At 41.0% G+C, this 23,340-nt stretch overlaps 1 protein-coding gene across 4 annotated transcripts; it reads right to left on the reverse strand.

Annotated features, from left to right (window-relative positions):
* Nucleotides 1-1,129: 1,129 nt before the first annotated feature.
* spag9a (sperm associated antigen 9a) lies at nucleotides 1,130-23,154 on the reverse strand. 4 transcript variants are annotated; one of them, XM_088437764.1, is made up of 31 exons: nucleotides 22,702-23,154; nucleotides 20,102-20,222; nucleotides 18,912-18,982; nucleotides 18,741-18,829; nucleotides 18,499-18,649; nucleotides 17,459-17,545; nucleotides 16,006-16,141; nucleotides 15,819-15,912; nucleotides 15,605-15,726; nucleotides 14,361-14,375; nucleotides 14,033-14,090; nucleotides 13,753-13,905; nucleotides 13,574-13,625; nucleotides 13,358-13,488; nucleotides 13,229-13,285; nucleotides 11,878-12,045; nucleotides 11,632-11,761; nucleotides 10,735-10,824; nucleotides 10,536-10,655; nucleotides 10,254-10,431; nucleotides 9,374-9,589; nucleotides 8,292-8,496; nucleotides 7,985-8,089; nucleotides 7,812-7,892; nucleotides 7,641-7,708; nucleotides 7,170-7,318; nucleotides 6,917-7,088; nucleotides 6,725-6,838; nucleotides 6,058-6,234; nucleotides 5,650-5,787; nucleotides 1,130-5,063 (listed from the first exon to the last, which is right to left on the reverse strand). In XM_088437764.1, exons 1-31 carry the CDS (start codon nucleotides 22,999-23,001, stop codon nucleotides 4,954-4,956), a joined length of 3,858 nt encoding a protein of 1,285 aa, XP_088293890.1. In that variant the 5' UTR covers nucleotides 23,002-23,154; the 3' UTR covers nucleotides 1,130-4,953. The 4 variants fall into 4 exon arrangements, with proteins under 4 accessions (XP_088293890.1, XP_088293893.1, XP_088293892.1 ...); XM_088437767.1 differs by lacking the exon at nucleotides 17,459-17,545; XM_088437766.1 differs by lacking the exon at nucleotides 14,361-14,375.
* Between the last annotated feature and the right edge of the window lie 186 nt (nucleotides 23,155-23,340).

The following is a 23,340-nucleotide window of genomic DNA, read 5'->3' on the forward strand; positions in this document are numbered from 1 at the left end:
TGGGTTGACGCGACTATAATAGCTGTTGTCTTTGCTTCAAACAAATAAACGGTAAAGACAAATGCAAAAAAAAAAAAAAAAAGGGATGCTTGTGAGTCTTTGAATTAACACTTCACATTTGAAATCAGAAAAAATTCACATAAGGTCAGCAAGGAGTGAGTAATCTTACCCTCTGGCGATTTCCCGTTGGGCTGCGACAGATTTGCAAAGGATAATCTAATGTAACTCCGCACTTTAGTTCTTGTAGCCCGTATTTCTGTTTTGAAACTGGGAAATAGTCCCTTGAATCTGACTAGCACACTATTGCACAAAAATTTCTTTTCGATCATTTGTTCTACAGTATGCGGCCTCGCTAGTCTAAACATGGCATTTCCATGTTTCTTTTACCCAGAATAACCAGGTTTGACTGTCCAGACTCCTACAAAAATACAAATAAAAATGTCTTTAAGATTGAATATGTTAAAATTGCATTGGAGTTTGAATTTGATGGTGCTTTTTGATGTGTAATATCAAGCATACCAAAAAAGACACTAGGAGGCTAAAATATTGCATAGATTGTAAAAACATGACCAATTTCAATATGCCACGCTGCCGTTCCTTCTAAATGCTTGCAAACGAGAGGTCGAGGGGTACACCCTATAGGTGTCAAATTTAGCCCATGTCGGGCTCATTTACTGCTATTCAAAATTGGAAATATTGTCAATTTTGGACATATTGAAAATCCAATGTTTTGTCGTGCATTTCACCCATTGTTGCATCAATCCTTGCAACCGCAACTCACCAACAAGAAATTTGGGGGTTGACACCCCAAAACCACCGGGTGGCGCTTGCGGCCAACTTCTGACATATGCAAGCCTTTCAATGACTTTGATGATTGGCTTAGCCTGGACTCCGTCAATGCAAAAGTCTTCAAAAGTCATAAAACTATTACTTCAGTACTTGATTGCCTAAAGAAACTGATTACGTTAGTATTTACGTGATTTTAGTTTCAACCACTTTGAGATCCTCCAGTCAAAAACAGATTGTAAAACGAGTACCTCCATTGAATGTAAAAAAAAAATCATATGGGCGAAAAAGGAGTCTTCATATCCTTATAAAAAGGAAGGGAAAATTCAAGAAATAGCCAAACTCATTTGTATGGAATTTGCCATACGTTATGCAAATCCAAAGGGTTTAATGCAAAGGAATAATGGTTAAAAATATAAATAATGTGGTGAAAATCAACATAAAATCCCAACATGGAAGCATAAGCTCTGCACAGTAACTAGTGGTAATTCATTACATGCATTATTATTATCTCCTTGGCGGAGGTAACACAACTTGCACCAATGTACGGTCCATAAAACCCCCTATTGCTCACGCGGACATATGCACGTAGAAAATGGCAAAGACATCCTGTTTACCAAGACCTTCGGTTGGAAGGCTTATGAAAGGAAGCTCAGGAGAACATGAAGCAGATGTCTCCTTACCTCTGCCATATTTTTCACATTACTGTCATCTGGCGAGCCTCTCCTATTTTTCCCCCTCTCCTTTTGACTTGATAGGCTCTCGGCATTCAGCATCCGCCAAGCAAATGAGCCCAAACAAGACTAAAAGGGGAGTTACCACTGAAGTGTTTTCGGATAGAAGACATATTTGACAACGTGCTGGATAGCACAGGACAAAGGACATATAGTGATGAATGCACAATGACGTCTGAAGGACAGACAGAGGTTGTATAACAACGCAACCTGCACATACTTCTGTATTTGCGCTCATAATATACACAGTGAGGCGCAAAACAAAACACATCAGTTTGATTGCAAAGTATATTTTTGCCACCAATCCCCACAGGAAGCAGCTTTGGCACAGGAAGTTGTTCCTTTTTTTCTTTTTTGTGCCGCATGTTAGCTGTAAAGCACTACAATCCTGGCATGTTGTGTTCTCAGAATCCCCTGTATGGGCGACATCACACTGTGTGACGTCAGAAGCTTCATAGTGTGTGTGCGTGTGTGTGTGTTTCAGCCCCCGCATGGCTTAAGCAGAGGAGGGTGGGAGAGGAGGGGCTGAAGGAAAAAAATGAGGAGGCGGAAGATGGGCTTTATTCTGTGATGTAATTTTATGGATTTTTTTTTTTTTTTCATTTGGGGTACGTTGCATCCAACAGAAACCTGAGTCGCACCTCCCCCTATTGTCTAAAGAAGGTATTGCACAATCACTAATTAACTCTCTTGAGCTTCCTGCCAGGTTCTTCACCAACCAAGACTCACAGAAACACGAGACCAGGGTTTAAGGGTAAGAAAAAATAACACCGATACAATATTCAAAACAAAATTCAATTACAGTCTGCCATAGGTGGAAAAAGTACTCACACTTATTACAAGTACATCCATCCATTTACTAGAACCCAGACGGGCTCGGGGATAACATGCAAACTCCACATTATATATAATAATATATATTAAAAAAAAAAATATATATATATATATATATATATATAAAATCTATTAAAAAAAATCCTCGCCATCAGACACTTTTAATCATTCAGTATAGCGATAAAAGGCAATACTGTAATGGAGGGTGTATAAAAAGAAGGGACAGTAGGATTTTGGTGAAATTGAGTTTAATAGATTGTTAAAAATAAGGCTATGATGTTCACTTAGCAAACACTGACCAGGAGGAGAACTGTTATGGCATCTGGAGATTTTTTTTTTTTTTTTTTTTTTCCCTGGACGGATATACACACAAACACTACACAAAGCCATACACGCACATACATTGGGACGGACAAATGTGTTTTGCATCCAAACTCACGTGCACACTTCTCACACACACACACACACATTCACTCTACCCAAAATGGTGGCACTAAATAGCCCAAAACATTGCAGTGTTGTCTTAAAAAACATGCATAGCTTAGTACATTGATGTCAGAACCTTTTGTTACTGTAAAATGTGATCTTGTGGCTTGCAAAAAAGAACAACAACAAAAAAAACATTTTTTTTTACAGCTTTAAAATTAACAATCATGTAAACTCATCGCACTGCATTATTCACAAATCCGGTTTGATAAAAAGTTACATTCGGAACCAAGGTAGGCTCTGTTACAAAGCAAATAAATACTGGAATGGTAAAAAGACAAGATAATGTCATCATTTTTGAATTCCGGCAAAGGACAGAAGGCCAGCGTCGGCCTGACCTTTTCAGACATTAAAACATTTCCTGCAAGCATTTTACGCTCATAACATACTTGAAATTTTTCAAAGACGGCTATAAAACAATGCCTAAAGAAAGTATGACAATCCCCCAACGCGGGGAACGACGTTGCACACCGTGACGTGTGCATTTCCACTAGAAGGTGCCACATTAAAATATTACATTTTCCAAAATGGTCTATTCAAGTCAGACGGACGCAAACAAGCACACAAATCTTTTTAGATATTCAAGAGCGTCTCAATAGATGATTCATTTCCTTTCCGCCATCTTCCTTCAGTCATCTTTTGGTTATTGGGATGACACCTTGCCGCACGCGGAGCGCTTCTGTTTGTTCGTCCATGCAAATAATCTATTCTATCACAATAAAGTGCCCATGAAATAGGAATGGGAAGCACCGGAATTGTGGCACTTTTTCTTTCGCCCAAACCAAAATGCTGTGCACACGGGTTCACCAAAACAGCCCACATGTGCGTGAATCCTTCATCAAATTAAAAAAAAAAACAAAACTAAGAGCAATGAAAAGTACTTGGTTGACAACAGCGAAAGAAATAAATGTCAGAGATGAAGATTTTGTGCACAATTCATAGCACACACACACAGTTTATATTTGGGGATTTTTTTCTTTTCTTAATGTATATTCTGACTCATACTGTAGGCCAATTTTCACCAATATCAATTTGGCTAATATCGCCGATTCCAGTGGGATACCAAGTGCAGAGTTACATTTAAAGGGAGGAGCTCAGGGGTTCACAAACGTTTTTATGATCATCCTAATGCCAGTTAAACATTCTGTTACCACCATGTAAACACCTTTTTGAATGAATATTGCTATTCCTTGATATAGCCCCTTTTAACAGCAGTTGATTCATTTCAATCTGTATCCATTTTTGCTAGCTAAATTAGAGTGACCAGACCTCCTGGCATTACTTCAACAGTCCAGATTTGGTTCTGTTTTCTTTCATTTGCTAATTCTTTTTTTTTCCATTTCAACATGAGACTTTTTTTCTGCTTTATTGCCTACTTTATGATTTGCTCAATTGTGGAATGTAGTCTGCTCAGGTAAATGAACAGAATAAGAATGTCATTGTGTAGTATTACAATGCATATGACAAACTCATTTCATATCTTGAGGTACCACTGTAGTATGTTTGTTTTTATGGTATGCTGGTGCTCATATTCAAGTATGAACATATAAAAAATCATATAGCATAACTTATTTAAAATCATTTGGTGGAATCGAAGCTTCTCCTGGCGAAGCGCAGCTTGAGAACCCCTGAGCTAAATACTTTAATGCCAGTTGAGGGAGAATTGGGTTCAACCAACACGCGCGCATTTACACAAACGCATACAAACCTGAGCTCTTACACAGAAACTTGTGGTATAGAAATGTCAAAAGTTTTAACATGTAAAATATGAAATAAGAGGTCAGATCAAATCAAAGTCCTTTCTCCCTTTCTTCCCAAGTCTGCAGAAGTGCCTCCAGCGTCCTCCAGCGTGAACTGACATCCACGGGTTGACCTGATCAAAACGTCCACTGCACCCTGCAAGCCCCAATCAAGGGGGCGCTTGGACGTATTGTTTGACTTGGTCTACATCTATACTGACCTTAAGAATAAACTGTACAAAAAATACAGATACAAAATAATTGTTTTTGTTTTTTACAAAGTAGTGAATGACTAAAGAATCCTATCCAATTAAAAAAAAAAAAAACGTGCGCATGCGAGCTGAAGGGCGGCGGATGTCGCGAGTGGAGTCGGTTCAATCAAGAGCGGCGGCCACCTGCCAGACGATGAGGTGACTGCGCTCAGCCTTGGTCTGTTGACCTGACGCAGGCTCGGATGCGCCGTCCAGATCGCCGCTCTCGTCACCTGAGGTGTCAGGTGGCCAGTTAGACAAAAGTAGGGATCCACGTGCGTGCGGCGGGGGGTGGGGGAGGATGCTTTCAAAAAGAGATGGTCATCTCGGGACCGCCAGTTTCAGAGTCACGACCCACTTTTGTTGACGTTAAGAACATCGAAGAAGTTCTTTCAAAGAGTTGAAATCAATGTTGGCGCGAGTTGATAACGCATGACTCCTTGCTATGATCATTCAGGAGCTTCAGAATGATATCGCTGAATAATTTGCGATCTTATATCTGCTTGTGCGAGCAATCAAGTCTGTGCTTGTTTTAGCACGTGCAAGCCCTTGAGTAAATCAGGCGCTAACGGCCTTATCTTGGCCTCTGCCAAAATGTCTGCTTAAGTTTGGTTTTTGGTGGATTAATGCTTTGCTAAGCATAGTACTACTTACACCAAGTTACTTTAAAAAAAAAAAGCATCATAATAACCCTACTGCGGTGAAATGCTGTCATTTGAATCCATTTCAAAGTAGCTTTCAACCAAAAACGTGCCACACCGAATTTTACTTGCACTTACCGTTCTAAAAACATCTGCATGCATTCATCATTGTACTTACCCATCCTGAAGTCAATGTAGCCTTCTCCTCCACTCATGACTAGATACGTTTTGGGCTCTGATGCGGCTGTGTCAGAGGATTCAGACGGCGGGTCATCGGAGCCCGAATCAGCACTTCCGGGAGGCGGCATTGCCTGACCTGTCAAGAAGAAATTATGAATTTAAAAAAAAAGTCAGAAGACTATGATGGAAAACGACCTGCTGTAGATGTTGCTTTTCGATTATGATGTATTTAACCTCCAAATACGCAGAGCTACCTCTCAACTCTTTTCTGTGCTTTCTTGGTCATCTAGAAGTGAGAGTGGTACTAGACAATTATAAAGCTTTCATTCTGGATGAGAGGGTGCCCCGGACAAGCATCACATACCGTAATTGCGTTTTTTGGGGCCGCTCAGCACTTGACGCTCACCTGGCACGGTGACAAAGAATTTGACAGCATCTCGATGTCCGTGGAAACAGAGCTGGGCGTGTGCCATGGAGCAGTATGGCACAAAGCTAGCTGGAAGCGCGCCCTCCGCGCCGTCATCGCTGTAAACCCGGACGGCGCTGCCAGGCCAATTTGGCACCGTTGCTGATGTCTTGTTGGCTGCAAGATAAGAGGAAACTTGTCAAACTACTTATTATTCAAGCAGCTTACATGACGCAGAAGAAGAATTAGAAAGGAGGAGGATTCTGAAGCAAACGCACGTTTCTTTCATTTGCGCCTCGCTCGTGCTGTTTTGTTTTGAGGCAAACATTCAAAGGATCCTGAACCGAACGCTTGAATGCACAGTACGTCTGCAAAGCCAGTATCCATGGTAACCCAGTCATCTCGTATTCAAGGAGACTCGGAAGCAACAATTGTTGCATTTAGAACAGCCCGACGCAGGATGTATGCTTAGCGTGTCGCTCACTTTGTTTTGAAGGAGAGAAATAAATGAGATGGTGCAGATGGGAGTACCGCATGCAGGAACACGGGCGGAACACCACACAATATGCGTTCGACTGTTTCTCTTGTTCAGTCTCGACCATGTAGAGGACTAGCATGAAAATGTCAACTTGTTTTTAGATATGAAAATGAAAGTGCAATTTGTTACCTTCAGACAGCGGAATGGAAATGATGACGCCGTTCCCCGTCCCCACCCACAGTCGGCTGCAGGACACCACCAAAGCTGTGATTCTCACAAATGAGAAACCCAGTTTACCCGTACCTGCAAAGCATATCAGTACTTTATTGATACCGGTTTGTAATTTGGTCCGTAACCAGGGAGGGTGAGGGGGAGGTATACCGAGCATTTTGCTGACATAGGGCTCGATGTCCACGTCCTGGAGGTGCTGGAAGGTGTGGGCGTGAAACAATCGAAGTGTGGAGTCCAGTCGGATGGACACCCATATGCCATCTCCGACCCAGGCCAGCTGTCGAACTTGACTCTCCTTGCGAGGGTGCGCGTCGAATGATTTCTACTCAGCGGATGCAAATGTAACATTTGGATGAAGTGACATTTCTGGGGGCGGGAGAATGAATATGCAGAGTCGCGTTACCTCGATCCTCATCGCTTTGGGTTGGATGACATAAATCTTGTTCCTGTAGCCACACCACACCTTATCGTGGACGACGCTCATGCAGCGGATTGAGTGGTGAGGTCGTCCCAGATCCAACAGGTGGTAGTTGGTAAGGTCCCACTGGCCGTCTGCATAGAACGCACAAAATGCTGACTGAAAATCTACTCGCTTTAATCTTTAATAAAGGACTACAATCAAGTAATTTTGGAATCGACAAACTTTTTTCATAGAAAAAAAAATGGGACCTCAGACTGTATGATAAATGTTTGCATAGATTGTTAAGTTTAGCCCACCCTCCCTTATATGTGATCATAATGCCAAACCCATAAAAAAAACATTCATTAGCTATTTCTATGCAACGTTGAGGATCAAAAGAATAGGTACATCCATTAGTTGTATACATACTAACTAAATCTGCTATTTTATTAGCACATATATATAAATACTCACCAATGCCTCTGTGGAAAATGGCTAACGTTCCATCCGCCAGTGCAACCAGGACTCTGCCTTTAACATGCCTGTGTCAAGAAGACATTTAAACCTTTTTTCAAATAACATTTATAGCATTTTACAGCCAGAAAACATTTGATTGAACAGGTTTCCACGCAGCTGCGCACTCACACTATGCCGAGGATGGAGTCTTTTAGCTTGATGGCGTGAAGACACTTCCTCCAACGCGCCACAGATGAGTGGACGTATAGACTTAAGGAAGACACGACAGTTAAGACTTGCATTGACGCTTTGTCAACGGTTAGTATTTGGCTCCCTCTACTGGACCTGACGTGACCACTCACCATCCATTTTGCGCTCCCAGCCACATGGTGGGGAGGGCGCTGCTCATCCTCTTGACTTCCAGAGCTGAGGGGTCACAGTCATCTGGCAAAGTCGTCACGGAGCCACTGAAACACAAAAAGCAGCCATTAATATAAAGTGGATTCTATTCTAATCTCATTCATTTTTAATCAAATAAAAAGATGCTGCCAACTAAACACATGTTTAGCTGAAGGTCATTCCGGAAGGACTTTGCTTTAAGAATTTTAGGTTATTGAGGCCTGAGTTAGGCGAGGTGGAGTATTATTAAAAATTAAATGTGTGTGTCACCTTCGTCCACATGAAGGAGAGGAATCATTGGGTCCCACCCCCAGCGGGTCGGTGAAAACGTGCTCCGTGTAGATTCCGTGCTCGTTTTGCTCAGGTCCCTGCTCCTCTTCTCCTTCTTCGCTCCCGCCAGCGTTCGCCTCCGTTGCTTCCGTCGCCTCTTCGGCAGTGGGAACTTCTGCTGGGCTTGTCTGCCTGGACAGCTCGGCTGTGGATATTGTGGAAATTCTTGTTGACGCATTTTAATGTTACACAAACCCTTCGATGCACAGTGTTCCTCTAGATTTTTTTTTTCAGCAGGGGTACTAGTCGTTACATGGCAGTGTAAACAAAACATATGAGATTTAACTGCAGTTAAAAGCACACCAATAAAAAAATAAAAATACATTTTGGGAGGAAAAATACATTTGAAGAAGTGGCGTCAGGCAAACCAATATTGCGATTTTGGGACAATAATAAATATTGTGATATAGTTTTTGACTATTGCACTAATCACAATAAACATTAAACACAACATTTTGAATATGTGACAGAAAATGACATCATCAAAACGATTTTTCTCACAACGCAAGGACTGTGGAAAATGCAAAGACTATTTATAAGCCAGGCAATCCTTTTCAATGGTTTACTTGCCATCATGCATGATGCATGATGCAATAATGTGAAATAGTGTATGTGTAAGAAAAGCTAAACCAAATAAAATATTTGTAGGGAATTTGAGACTACTTATTGTGTAAATCTCAAAATTTGTACTCTTTGGTGCAAAATAGTACAAATAATATTGCTGATTTTTAATATACTTTTGCTCTTGAGCTCTTTGTCATAGCTGATGTCAAGTCCCCTCTTTGTGCCTGTGCTATATTGCTAATGTCTTCTGATTTTATGTCTAGATGCGAACTCACTGTGTTAAAAAAATATTGTACAAAGGTGTTGCTGCTCCATCCAAACACGCTTCGAGCCACACTTCGGTGGAAACAATTGCTGGGAGTAAGGGCAATTTATTTCTTTTTTTTTAACCTGCTGAGTGAATGTATCAGAAATACTGAATGCACGCATGACCCCTAAACCTTGTAATTGCAACATACTTGAGGCAGGGATGGCACTGTGCTCCGCTGGCTGTTCAAGACCGCTCGCGCAGGCTGTCTGCGGGATGGCGGTGGTCCCTTCAGCTGCTAGGGTGCCGTCGCTGCCCGTCGAGCCCACGCTGGCCACGCTGCCGGCCAGGGAGACCACGTCGCCCTGGTTTGCATCGGCGTCTTGAGGTACTTCCTCGCCTGCTGGATAATCGGATTCCGACACACCTGGAAAAGTGAACGGGATGAGATAGTTGCAAAATTTGTGAATACATTTATACATGTTCGATGTATTTTCTTTTTATTGAGCAAAGAAAATTATCAAGCCAACATGCAATTTTAAACATAATATAGAATTTAAATGTAAACATAAAAGGAGACAAAATGCCTTTGTCTTAACTGCCAATATTTCGCCTTTTCTTCAAGTGTATCACCACATGGTGATTTGAAAGTTATCAAAATATATTTGGGATTGAGACCTTGGGTATTTGGATACAAATAAAAGAAAAACAGTTTTTGCCTTTGTTTTGTTTTTGTTTTTTTTGCTTAGTGAAGAACAAATACAAGAATACATAGAAGACCAAACGACACATTTACACTTATTTAGGAGTGACCGATTTTTATATTTTTTGACAATCAACATTTCTTTATTTTACATTACTGAGATTTTAGACAACTATTTCCCCATGGATAACGGTCAATTAAATAAAGTGACAAGCGCAGATCAAATTTGAGTCTGCCTGATTTGTTGAAAAGTGAAGATTTGTTGAGCCAAAAGAAAATAGATTTCGTGTTGTGCACGGATGAGAAATCTCTCGGAATTCTTGCAACATCTCCTCGTGACCAGCGTTCAATTCCCGACTAAAACCCAGAAATTGAAACGAAGGCGTACCTGGCACACTGGCTATGCAAACGACGTGGGTGTTGCAGGCATAAAAGCTGTCAACAAGGTCAGACGGTTGAGCAGCATCCACCACTAAGACTTTGGTGGAGGAGTGAGTGCTTGTGCACACCCACACTCGGCTCGACAATTCATCTTGAAGAATCAGCTCCTCAACCTTCTCGTGATCCTGACGGGGTAGACAAAAACTTGTTTGGGGGATTTTGTGGACCTACCAGGAGGCAAACACAAATACAGGTTGGGACCAGCTAATCTCTAAATCCTCAGCCTGACCTTATTTTCTTGCTCTAAATGGTCCAAGCTACTCTGAGATCCCTTCATCTGCTTTGGGAGCTCAGACGGGTGAGACGACGTCCTCCCCCCGGAGAGGTTGACGCCAGCCGCGCACCACAACTGGAAGGCCAAAAAAGAAATACACCCATAATATCAGCACAGTGTGGTATATTTCAGTCTGGTTCTTCGGATGAATGACCTTCAAAGAAGCATCTTTCTGTTCCAAAGGTCTCAAATAGACAGGAACGGGCAGGTTGATTTTGGTCTCTGTTTGTCCACCGTTTGCCCCCTGTCGCAGTGCAACAAAAACATTGAAGGACATTCACAATTAAAATTCAATTTCACCCACCTTCATCATCATTACCTCCCCAATATTAATAATAGGAAAAATGGCCAATATTTGCAGATTATTTTAACATATGCCCCTTATGCACTCTAACCATTAGCGTCAGTTGGATACAAATAACGCTGGTGTCATTATTTATTACTGAATATAGCAAAGTTAAAGCGTTAAATTTGGAGATTAATTTAAATTTGATAAAGAAATGAAAAGAATTAACTGAATTAACTCAGGTCTATTTACTTTCGGTGTCATCTGAACTTTGATAACTGCAACCAAACATAAGCGGCAGTCACAGACACAAAGAAAGTAAAGATGATCATTCACGTAGTTTTACTTTTAAAATCTGCTTAAAAATTGCTTGATGGCTAACTTGGAAAATAAAGAAATGTCCACACTTGCAAAGCTAAGTTCAAACGTTGTGTGAATTTAGCCTTTTTGGCATACTATCTCAAGCAAAATTAAAACAACAGTCTTTGAAACAAGTTATATTTAAATTTGATTACTTCACTCGAGTAAATATGTTACAAGCTTTGTAGATAAAAAGTGATGAAAAATCCAATCTGCAATATTCTGAAAAACATTGCAATTACTTTTTACCAGCACTTCTTTTTATCTTCATGTACTTTAAACAATTACAGAAGTTGTATAAAAGTAATGTTATAATTTATTACACATGAAATGAGTTAATAAGGTCCTTATGCAGACCTGTCATTCTGTCATTCAAAACAGAGGAAATCTTCGTTTTCATCTTACCTTGAACTTGCTCGGCAGACTCCACCCGTGCGCTGTGACCCGACCATCTTCCTTCTGCATGTGAGCTTTGACCTGCCTGTACTGGGCTCGCTTCTGCTCTTTGCGTGACGGGGAACTGCACTGGTCTTTTCTATTATATTGAGAAAAGCAGATGTCTCTCAGTATTCAGAAAGGTTTAAAATCTCTAAGCTATGGAAGCGGATCTTAAATAATAGTCTGAAAAAAGGGCCAGCCTGCTTTGCTTACTCTTCGTTGAGGAAATCGAAAGTTTTGGACTTCTCTGTGGGGAACTGGGAGAATGTGCTGCTTCGTTTCACCATGCTGCCCGGAGCGTTGTATTTGACGTTGGGCTGGGGCTCCATCTTCTTGATGGCAGGGGTGCTGGAGGAGGAGGAGCTAAAAAGTCTGCTGAAGCTGAAGGCGGGAGAGACGCATAGCAAAAAAGGGACACAGAGCCACCCAGAGTGAGGATTGCAGGGTAACAAAATAGGAACACGGGGTCACCAAAAACTAGACATCATTGTCACTGTACTATTGTATGTATGACCAAGCATGCTGGGAGGATGACACAACTTTGCATAACAATATCAAATAATGATTAATCGATCACCAAAACGATTGATAACTACTTTTTGATAATCGAGTAATCGTTTAGAGATGCAAAATTTGATTCAACAATTGAAAGACAAATAATTGGCAGATGAATCAAATATTATTAATCAACCTTATTCACGTGTAAATCTGAATTGTGTTGCGACTGAGAACAACTGCATTAGCGATTATTTCGTGGCCTATTTTATAATAGAAGGTTCAAACATATTGTTTGAACCCTCTATTACGTTCTGGTCTTTTATGTTATTTTCGTCAACACTCTCCTTGATAAAGGGACACTGAGCAAGCATGACATTGGCTCATGCAACCAAAATGCAGGCATACATACCGTAGCTTAGTGCAATGAGTTTGTGTCACATAGTTAATAATTAATTTAAAATAAATGAACAATGTGTCTGACCAAGAACTGTTTATTTAATTGCCTAGGCCTCAGCTACAGGACAAAAAACCCAGTAGTTGAAGAATTTTAGTTTCGTGTTCTCATGTGTAATTTATACAAAATCCCAGTATCATACAATTTGTTGTAAAAGAACTAAGATAATGTGATATTGGCTATCATCGTAACAAATAAAAAAATAGATAAATAAAACATTGTAGCCCAAATCATTTCCCACACGTTGCATGCTTAGTGTACTCCTTTGAGCAAACCGAGCTGAAAACATCAAAATGGAAAAAAGCAGGCAGGAGGGAGGAGAACCCACGGTATCAGGAAAGCAAAACTCATGCAGGTGCAGAATGAGACAATATCGTGTTTGATGATGAATCAACGTTTGTTGAGGGGGAAATTTTCCAGGGGGCAGTTCTGTTTCAAAACGGTAGGCAGGGGATACTTGAGGTTTGACTGGGAAATTATTTACTCAACCGCTTTTACCTAATGCTGCCGATTCAAAAGCAAATCCCAAAGAAGATAAGAGAAAAATGTAGTGCAGTAATCGGAATTGCTGCGTTAAAAAAAAAAAATACAATACATTATAAAAGGACTCACAACTGCCAGATGCTTGATTTCTTCTTTTCTGCAAGAGCTGGATTTTCCCTGGAGGCCCTGAAGACCACACCATCTTTAAGTAAGAGCGTGTAAACGCCATCTCAAACTGTTCATTTATTTTGTCCTTACCGGATCATCTCCGTCCACCGCACAGCTTCCTGCAGCTCCATCAATCTCTCTTTGTACTGGTTCCTTTCCATCAACACTCGGGCCATTTCCACCCTGGTGAAGCGTTTCCTCTGGGCTGTAGGTACATCGCTCTGTGGCAGCAATTACACACCGCATACAAGCATTGAGAGAGTCTTTAATGTGTTAAGGCCGACAAATGCGTCCACGCGGACTCACATCTTCGTCTTCTTTTGCTTTCTGGAGCACCTCTTCCATCTCAAGCCGCACTCTGTAAAACAATGTTATGACTTGCATGGCTTACATTTAAGTAAAAATCCTAATCCTAATACCAAAAGCACTCAATAGCTGCAGCCCAAGGTTTGATTGTTGTCTCCCTAGTGCCTGCAAGGACTTACTTTTTGAGTTCCTCCTCCAACTCTCGGTTCTTCTCCTCCATCTTTGTCTTGGCCTGCTGCAGGGCCTCCAGCTCGCCCTGGAGCATCTCCTTCTCACACGTCAACTCGTCCACTTTCAATATCAAGTCTTTATTCACCACGTTCAAGGCATTCCTGCAGCAGAGAATTTAAGTCAACAAATAATATCAGCACAACACAGGACAGAATTTCTAATTGGGCAATAAATAGAACAAGACAAGTGGGCTCAGCATACAAGTGTGCAAAATTTTAGAATGCTTACTTTCTCTCAAGCAATTGTGAGTTCTCCTGAATGAGATTTTCAACTTCCCGGCCCATACCTGACAAAGAAAAATTGAGCACATTGCAATCGTATTGATTTTTTTTTTTTACAATTTCACAGCAAGTTGAGGTACTACTTTAGTACTAGATATTTAAAGAAAACACATTAGGACACGACTACTGTGTATCAAAGTATGAACAATCAAAGAATTGCTATTTGCCACACTAAGCTTTTTCAAAACTAGAAGCAGCAAACGCACAAGCTCGCACACACGACACGCATCATATGACTGGCAGGCAAAGGATGGAGAGAGCAGGTGAGGTCTTACCAATCAAACTAAGGTCTGAGAAAACCATGCAATCCCAGCCAGGCGGAAAGAATAAGGAGGAGAGAGAAAAAAAAGAAATGCAGATATAGTTTGAGACACTGGAATGATTGAAATGATGATGTTTAGCTGCTGACTCCACAAGCAAATATAAATAGATTGTTACAGGGTCTTTATAAGGGAAGTTTGCATTTTGAATCAGAACAGCAATCAAGGGAATAAAAATGAAGTGAAAAGCTGTAAAAAGAAAAGTTAGACCATCTTTACACGATTCATCATCGCTATAGGAAAAGATTGAAAGGAAACCGAACGCCTCCATGCATCAAAGTGAAAATCTGATTGGCTTGAATAAGTCAATCAAAACTTGACAGCTAAGAAGCGCTAAACCTAAGCCAGCTGCTGTATGACATAATGACACGGTGAGCTGCCGCTGTGGTGCATATGCAGAGGGTGATGTTTGAGGGACATAACATAAGGTTGACTAGGGAAAGGTTTTTGAGGTCATACACACCGGAATATTCCACTGGGATTATGGGCAAAAGCGGGGGGGATGAGACATGGAGGAAAAAGAGAGGTGACGTTAACACAGGTTAGCGGATGGCTAAATGTGCTGCTAACTGCTGAATCAAAGCCAGCAGCGGCGCACTGCAGCAAACAACAGGTGATGCTGGGGATCTCAAACTGACTGCACAGTAACAATATTAGCTTGCTGTACTAACAGTTCGCGCAGCTCTTTTTTGGTTAGTAAACCTGGATGATATAACAATATTATGAGTTCTGTACTTAAAAGAGAAACATAGTCAAAAATGTTTTTCACAGTAATATGATCTCTGAAGCCACATTAGTCTAAACACGGCATTCTGAATAATACTGGATTTGTAAAATATCCACCTCAGGGTTTGACTAAAAATGACATCACAGTTGCTCAGATTATTACCAATCTTTTTTAATATTTGGCCCACTGTGCTAGTGTACCTTTTGAGGAAACTGGTGAGAGTACTCTGCAGAAATATTCAAATTAATTGCAAAACAACCCTCTCCATGAAACATTTTTTTAAACCCTGCTTTCATGACAAAAACCTTATAAAATGTCTGAAGGAGAAAGAGACAGCAAAAATTAGTGTACACAAATTCTATACGCAAAAAAATAGTATTTTAAATCATTCATTTGCCAAAACCTCCAAACAATTATACTGTACGAAGCAATTCCAGAAACATTATGCGAAGCCTCACTGCCGATCACTCACCCAACAGGTCGGCACCTTCATCCACATCCCCGATGAGCCCCGTGCCTGCAGACGACAGCTCTTCAAACAGAGAATCTGTGTTGCGATCAAACGCCATATTCTCAATTCCTTTGGTCGGGGTACTGGGAAAACAATCAAAGCAGGAGGAGATGTTTTTTCTGCCTGAAATATAAACATGTATTAATAAAGTCTGAACAATTGCAATTACAACTACCTGCATCCCTTATAGCCAGTCAGATCCATGTCCAACTCTGGTGTGGACTCAATTATGTCCTGCACGTCTGAGCTATCTTCGTTATCAGGCAAACCTAAGTCAGACAATTCAAAAGTAGACAACACTATGTTAATAACTAAAAAAGTGTATGACAAACGATTTTGGGGCAAATAAAAAGGTACTTTACCAACTGATACCGTTCTGGTCCCTGGTGCAGCTTGTACCTCTGTGCTCTTACTATTCCCATCTTCCCTCCCAACATCCGAGGCTGTAGTGGACATCGGAGTGGCGGACGTAGAGCCACTGAAGTCCGACATCTCCTCCTGTAACCACGGGAATTTGATTACAGTTATATTCAGAACATATATCCAACGTGTGCAGTCGAAATGACAGAAATAATCTCATTTGTACTAGTGTCCAAAATAAGACGCTCAAATGGACAGAAATCATTAACTCATAAGACACGCTGACAGGGGAAAAAAAACATGTAATGAATCGTATAACATAAAACTAAAATAATTGTTAGGGATGCGCCTAAATAAAACTCTTTGGTCAAACCAAAAAGGAGAAATGCTCGGCCTTTAACTGACCCTCTCCTCCAAAAAACATATAAAAATGCATGTCAGAGTGCAATTTTGACATTTTGAGTTTGAAATGTCTGCTCGAGGAAGTGAAGAGAATAAGAATTTCATTGTGTAGTGATACTCTGCATATGACAACAAAACTCTTGAATCTTGCAGAAGAGAGACATCAAAAACACGCAGGATAGTGGCTCTCCATCTGCACTCATTGAAGATAGATTGCAATTTTATTTGAGTCATTTTAATTGGTACAATTCATTATTTTTTTTATTTTATTTTTGTGTAATTTGCTTTTAAGAAAAATAAAGGCTCCGCCATAAGAGAGGCCTAATAGATTCTTTACAGGATCACAAGTGTGAAATGTCTCAAGGCTAGATTACTCAGATTACAAAATAAAACAGAGTAAAGCCTATTGTTTATGTTGTAAACTTTGGTTGTTGAGGTCATTAGATCAGAAAAACACCTCTCACTTTTTGCGGAAGTGGAGCTCATAAGTGACAAACATCGAAGAAGATATTGACCACAAATGGAAGGAAAAAAAAAGAGCAAGTTTGTGAACAGCTTCACGGACAATCAGCTACAAAAACACATATGACAAAACGACCATAGTGAAAGCTACACTCAGTTTGGCACACAACACAAACAAGAAAACACATAATAATAGTAGTAAATACTATTATTAAACATTCAATAACTAAACGAAGCTGTTGCATTTTCAAATGCTTGAAGTCATAACTGAGTTAAAATAAAGCAAAATACAGAAATGCAATCATAAAAAACAACGAACAAACATGCTACCAATCAAAACGAAGATCTAAATGGCACCCAGATGCAAATGCGTTGTTCTTGACTTTGATAGCTAAATGACTCCCATCTCCAAATTTCCCCCCCAAAAGCACGCAACGCGTTTGCATGGAGCGCCATTGTGAAGCGATGCTGCTGCCTAAACTCACGGTGAACGACCACGATAGCCAACGCGCACGCACACACACAATGTGGTGCCCGCAGCAGATGCGGGGCGTGTCTGCGCTATCCACCATCCGGCATTCGTTCAACTACCTTGCAGTCGTCAGCCAGTGAAATCCCCCAAGTAGAGTCTTGCGCACTCTTACCCCCCATTTCCCTTGGGGGGTTGGCAAAGTCCTGCTGCTTGGGGGGGAGAGTAAGATTGAAGCTCATGTGTGCGTTCAGCAGAAATGCAAACACTCCAAAAGTTAGTGTGCATGTCTGTGACGTGAACGGAAAAGTTGTGTTGCATGTACAAGGCAGAACACGGTGCCTTGATTTATGAGTTTCATTTGTTCCTTAACTATGCTCATTATCAAAAACAAAAGGTGCAAAGTGGTTCCAGTGACAAACCGATGACAGATCATTTCAAAGAAAGACCTATTCCAATATACAGTAGCATTTTTAAAGGGACACCGCAGACAGATACCTTGAAACAAGGCCATGTAACGGCACGATACTAAAAATTTGGTATCGGCACTCGCCCATCCATATTCAAATGTGATTAGGATCAAATTATTCTTATTATCATTTCTGACAAATGTCGATGTTCAGTTCTACATTTAATTCTGTAAGATGCTTGTAAACAAAGCCACATATGGAGCAAATATAATGTAAAAAAAAAAAACCTTTAAAGAAATGAAGAGGTTGTTATGTAACCAATACCGTTCATGTTAATCAGATCTCAACTGTCAACCTATTTCATAATGCTTAAGATATCCTTGTTGAAATACCAAAAGCTGTTTGCATATCAAAGCCCAACGAGGTTCAAAAGGCCAGGGCGCAATAAGGAGCGTACTGCAGCGCTGATTACATAAGGGGCTGGCTGCAAGCCACACAGGGACATAATTCCCATCATGCACTGCACTGTCCCACTTGTAATGAAAATGCAGAAGAGGGATGAAATAACCTTGCCGCTCCCCCGGCTCCAAACAGTTCATTTAGGGCAACACACCAGCTAAAATTGACATGAGCACATCACTGAGATTTCTTCACTCACCGCTTTGCATATTCATGGACGCTTAAAAAAAAAAAAAATCTGAAAATAGAGAGGCCTTTGTCAAACAAGTGTGTGTGTCGGCCACGGCACCCACCTGGAGGCTGGTGTTGGAGCGTGTGTGTGTCGTGTCGCTGAACCTCCATCCGTATGCGCTTGGCGTCTCCGCGCGGGTCTGGGAATCCGGAATTAGCAGTGACCCGCCGGCAGATGTTGGAAAGATGCCCAAAGAAAGGGGACGCTCTCTCCTGCGGAAGCGTGGAGGAGGAGAGATGATTTTCTTTTCGGGCCAACATGAAGAAAAGTGAACCGTAAGCAAGCATAAAAATAGTTCCTTACCGGACTCGCCCCACGCTGCTCGGTTCAGACGTCTCGCTCGCTTGCTGCATTTTGATGCGCTCTACATGCTCCATGTAATTATGGATCATCTACAAGGGTCAGAGAATATGACCCAGAAGCCAAGTTAGGAAATGACTCAAGCTTTCTCGTCTTTCTTACTTTCACACTTACCTCCGTGTGCCTCTGATGGAGGGAGTTGTACTCCTTCTTGAGGTCCACTTCGCGCTCTTCTAACCTGCCGACTAAACAGAGGGTTCATCTTAAAAGTCTTCTTCGGGCATGGATAATGTGACCCGAAAGTATTCGTATGGTGTAACAACTCATTCACTGTCATTGACGCCTATAGACATTAAAAATCTGCCTTGAATTAGTTCACACATTCATTGCCTTTGACAGCTATTTAAATCCAAAATCAATTTCAACTGGCATGGAATTAATCCATTTACATAGGGTATGCCTATTTTGTGGATTTTTATGTATAGTGTGGGTGTATGGAACGCAACCCCTCGTGGAGGGTGGGATTACAGCATCCACAGAAAAACACAGGGATTTTCCCGTGTTGATCCACTTTACAAAGTGACAAAATTTACCTAATCCAATGAAAGCACGTCGTCTTTACTTAAAGCTTTGCTGAGATGTGCTGCAAAAGGAAGCTTGCACATTTTTTTCAGCGGCACGGTCGTAAGACGACATCAAGCATGATACAACTGAGTTGATTTTGTGCTGCGATTATGACTCATCAGATTCAAGCACGCCACTCGCTGATTGAAAAGCTATGTACACAAAAGAGGGCCAAGATGAAATTATTTTGTGTGTATGCAAATACGCTGTGAAATATTTATGAGAGGCGATAGCTAACATCCCGAAGGCACTCGCTTCATCTTAAACTGTGATTCTAAAGGCGGGGAAATGATGCAATGTGGATGGCAGGTGTGACTCAACAAAGAAAAAAAAAAGGAAGGATTTATCACCTTTTACTCACACTTTCAAAGGGTTCATTTTCATTTTATTACTAAGAGCAAATTAGTCATGAGTTAATGCCCATTGGTTTACCTCAATGAAGCCAAAATGGCCAGTAAGGAGGCTTTTTGTTTTACTAGTGTGTACATCGACATTATGAGAATACACTCAATACTATAAAATATGCGTTAATCCCCCAACAGGAAGAACGGCGATGCAGAGTCACATTAGGATGGGAATAACATAAATCCTATAATCCAATTACACTGCCTCCCCAAAATGTGCAAGAAAGTGTGTGTGCATGCGTGAAAATGGGGCATAAAAAGATTTTTTATGTAAAGAATATCAAATACACAATGATATCACTATTAAATCAATCAATGTCATTTGTTTGCGCCTACTCTGGTCAGCATGATTCTTAATCTTGAGTTCAAGTTGCCGGGAGTGGGACTCTATTCTGTCCACATGGTTCTGCAGGTCCTTCTTCTCCTGTTCATGCGTGTCCTCAAACTCGATGAACTTCTACAAAGCAGACAAGCAGCAGGATTAGACGCCATGCGACCCTCAGGTGACTCAATTTCAACACAAAAGCAAGAAGCACAAGTAACTTCGGGTCACTAGCCTTTTTTTTTTTTTTTTTAACAAAAGCAGCACTTTCCCACAATAACAGGCAATTGTGTCAGTAAGAAAGTACTCAGTATAGCCCGCTTGAACTTATTTAATTATGGACTAAATTGACAGATGAAATTCATACGGACAAAATTCATACTGCGATACAAAGCAGGAAATAGAAAATTTATATAAGTCAAAGCAAAGCTTGAAGTGTCAGGTTTAACAGTTAAAATGTGGCCACGCATACAATACTGGTCAATCCAACACACCACAATTTAAAAATTAAAGACAAAAACGGGAAATATGCAAGTTGTGATGAGGGGATTGAGGCTCCCTTTCTGTAACTTCCCTTCAAAGAATCACATGACCTGGAAGTAATACCCCCCCTCCTTTCAGCTTAGAGTTGTACTCAGTGTAAACCCCACACCCCCTTTCCCTCCTCCTTTACAATGTCATGCGTCACACATGCAGATGTATTTTCATATTGACTGTTCACGCCGCACTATTAAACAACAGCGACAGTGTGTGGCTGTCACACTGACTCAGTGTCATTGTTGCGCCAGTCCAAATGCGCTGGGTCAAGGAATTAGCTGTGGCAGAGGGTCTGAGTCCCATCATATTGCTTGTCACATGGTCGGAAGTGAGCCAGGAGGTGCATTTCCTCACGTCTAATAACATTTCATATTCAATCAAAATACAATAGAAAAGTTCATTTATTTGAGAAAATAAATGAACTTTTCTATTGTATTTTGATTTATTGGATTCACCAGCAAAAATGAAGTGTAATATGCAGCTAATACAATATGGGTGCAATGTAAATACATGTTGTCATATTATCTGTGAGAGCGTTTAATATTTATGTAAATACAAGTCTTGTTACCTGCAAGCCTGCCACCCTTGTGAGGATAAGCAGCTACAGATTTGGATAGATGGATAAAGTCAGACTGTGAGTAAAATTATGTTTCTGTTGCATATGATCAGACTGTTGGTAGCACACTGACAGATGGCATTGTACTCATTTGTTGCTCCACCTTTTGCTCTATCCTCTGCGTGTGGCACATTGAGTCTTGGTATTGTCTTACTTTTTTCCTGTTGGAGGAATAATAAAAGGTTACTTCCTGTTTTGGATCTACCGAGTTTCATTATTGTATGATGCTCGAGCTGATCTATTTGAGTATGTAAACCGCCTTGAGACAACTTGCTATTTGGAGCATTTTATATTCTGACTGGCCAATTCAATTAGAAGTAAGAGACCTTATTTAAGAAAGAAAATAACACAAATACAAGCAGAACATTTACAGCTTGGAGGAAAGAACATCAATTTGGACAGTTATGTTAAAATTAAATAGAGTTAGTGTTACGGTTACATTTATGATTACTCAAAAATCAAAACACTAATCGGTTAATTTTATACACTGACTATTTCTTGATTCATCAATTATTTGTATGCTGTGGGTATTCAAATGTTTTATTATTGTTGATAATGGCTGGGGGTGAAGGCGTAAGGTATAATACATTTGCATTTTAAGAACAAATTATGCAATATTGTGCACAATCGCAAAGTTTGTGTTCATGCAAAAGGGAAAAAAAATCTTGACAATAATCACTTCTATGAGAACCCAATAGTTGAAACACAGTACGTTATTTACTAATGCATTTCAGGAATATGAATTAAGCGGAAAGATTCACTCATGATTATGTATCTCAGATGCAGCTACTGTGTCACTTGCGGTCAACTGAAAATAACATCACAGTTACTCAGCTCAGATAATGACCAATTGGGGTTCAGCTTGAGAATGTCACATGACCAAATGCAAAAGAACAATCCAATAGGATAATAAATGCACATACAATGATAAATATCCTTATTTTAATAAAATTGATGAACAGTTAGGCCTATTAGTTGACTGTATCTTAATTTTTGCAGCACATAGAGAGCAGGTATCTTCTGAGGCGGTGCTTGTTGTAAAAAGTTGCAGAAGTCATTGCTTGATCTATTGGATTCTCAAACTAAACAGAATTGAAAGGGATTCGCCAGCCTCCTCGCCATGTGCCCAGTTCTTAAACGATGGCCTAAACTGCTGAGTCACACCAGTCCGGGTCTCACAGGGGGCTTCTGGCGTGGTGCATTCACTGACTCGACGCTGAGAAGCGAGCGATTAACAGGTGCTTTTGGAGGACATGTCGTTTTTGTATTTTGGCGCGTGGTACGATCGTGAGGGAGAAGCCGCGGAACAGGCGCGTTAGCTTGTCACATTAGCATGACACTTTTGTTTACATCTGCGAGACGCTGCCCATTCAAGTGCATTTTAATTGACCGGCTAAGCTACCAAAGGTTAGCATGATAAAACCCCACACGTCTCCGCTTGTCTCGCACAAAGTGTCTCACCTCCTCCGCGTGTTTCCTCAGCGCTTTCTCGCGCTCGTACTGGGTGATGAGCTGCTCGTTGTCCTCCTTGAGCAGCTCCAGCTCCACTTCGTGCTCCTGGTTCTCGGCGAATACCGAGTCCAGGTTCTCCAAGACGGCCACCACCAGCGGCATGAGCTCCTTCACTACATCCTCGTCGTATTTGCCGATCAGCCGCTCGAACTCGCGGTAAATGGAGTTAGCCAGGCCCGATACCCGCTCGGACATCATCGCTGATGTCCCCGGGTCGTCCTGGTACACAACTCCGTCTTCAAGCTCCATTATTATTTTGCAGTCCTCTCTGTATTATCCAAACAGGATTTTTGATTGTGGTGTTCCAGTTTCCCAGCCACTATGACCACATTTACGCGTTTCTTGGATTAAGTGGGCGCACCGAGAACATTACTCGACCGGACCGGACCCGTTACGATGAAGGAGGCGACGTGGATGTCTTCCTCTTTTTTTTTTTTTTTCCTTCTTGTTCCATGATGCATTCACGGGCTACACCACAAGCTTCGTTTTTTCCACAATCTAAACGAGCACAGACGAATCGCCAAACGTTTTATACAACCTCTTCCCACTCGCATAAATCACACAATCTGTCTTCTAAATTTAACATTA

The sequence above is a fragment of the Hippichthys cyanospilos genome, chromosome 16, assembly GCF_059441005.1.
Source record: "Hippichthys cyanospilos isolate Australia breed blue-spotted pipefish chromosome 16, RoL_Hcya_1.0, whole genome shotgun sequence".
NCBI classification, from domain to species: Eukaryota; Metazoa; Chordata; class Actinopteri; order Syngnathiformes; family Syngnathidae; genus Hippichthys; species Hippichthys cyanospilos.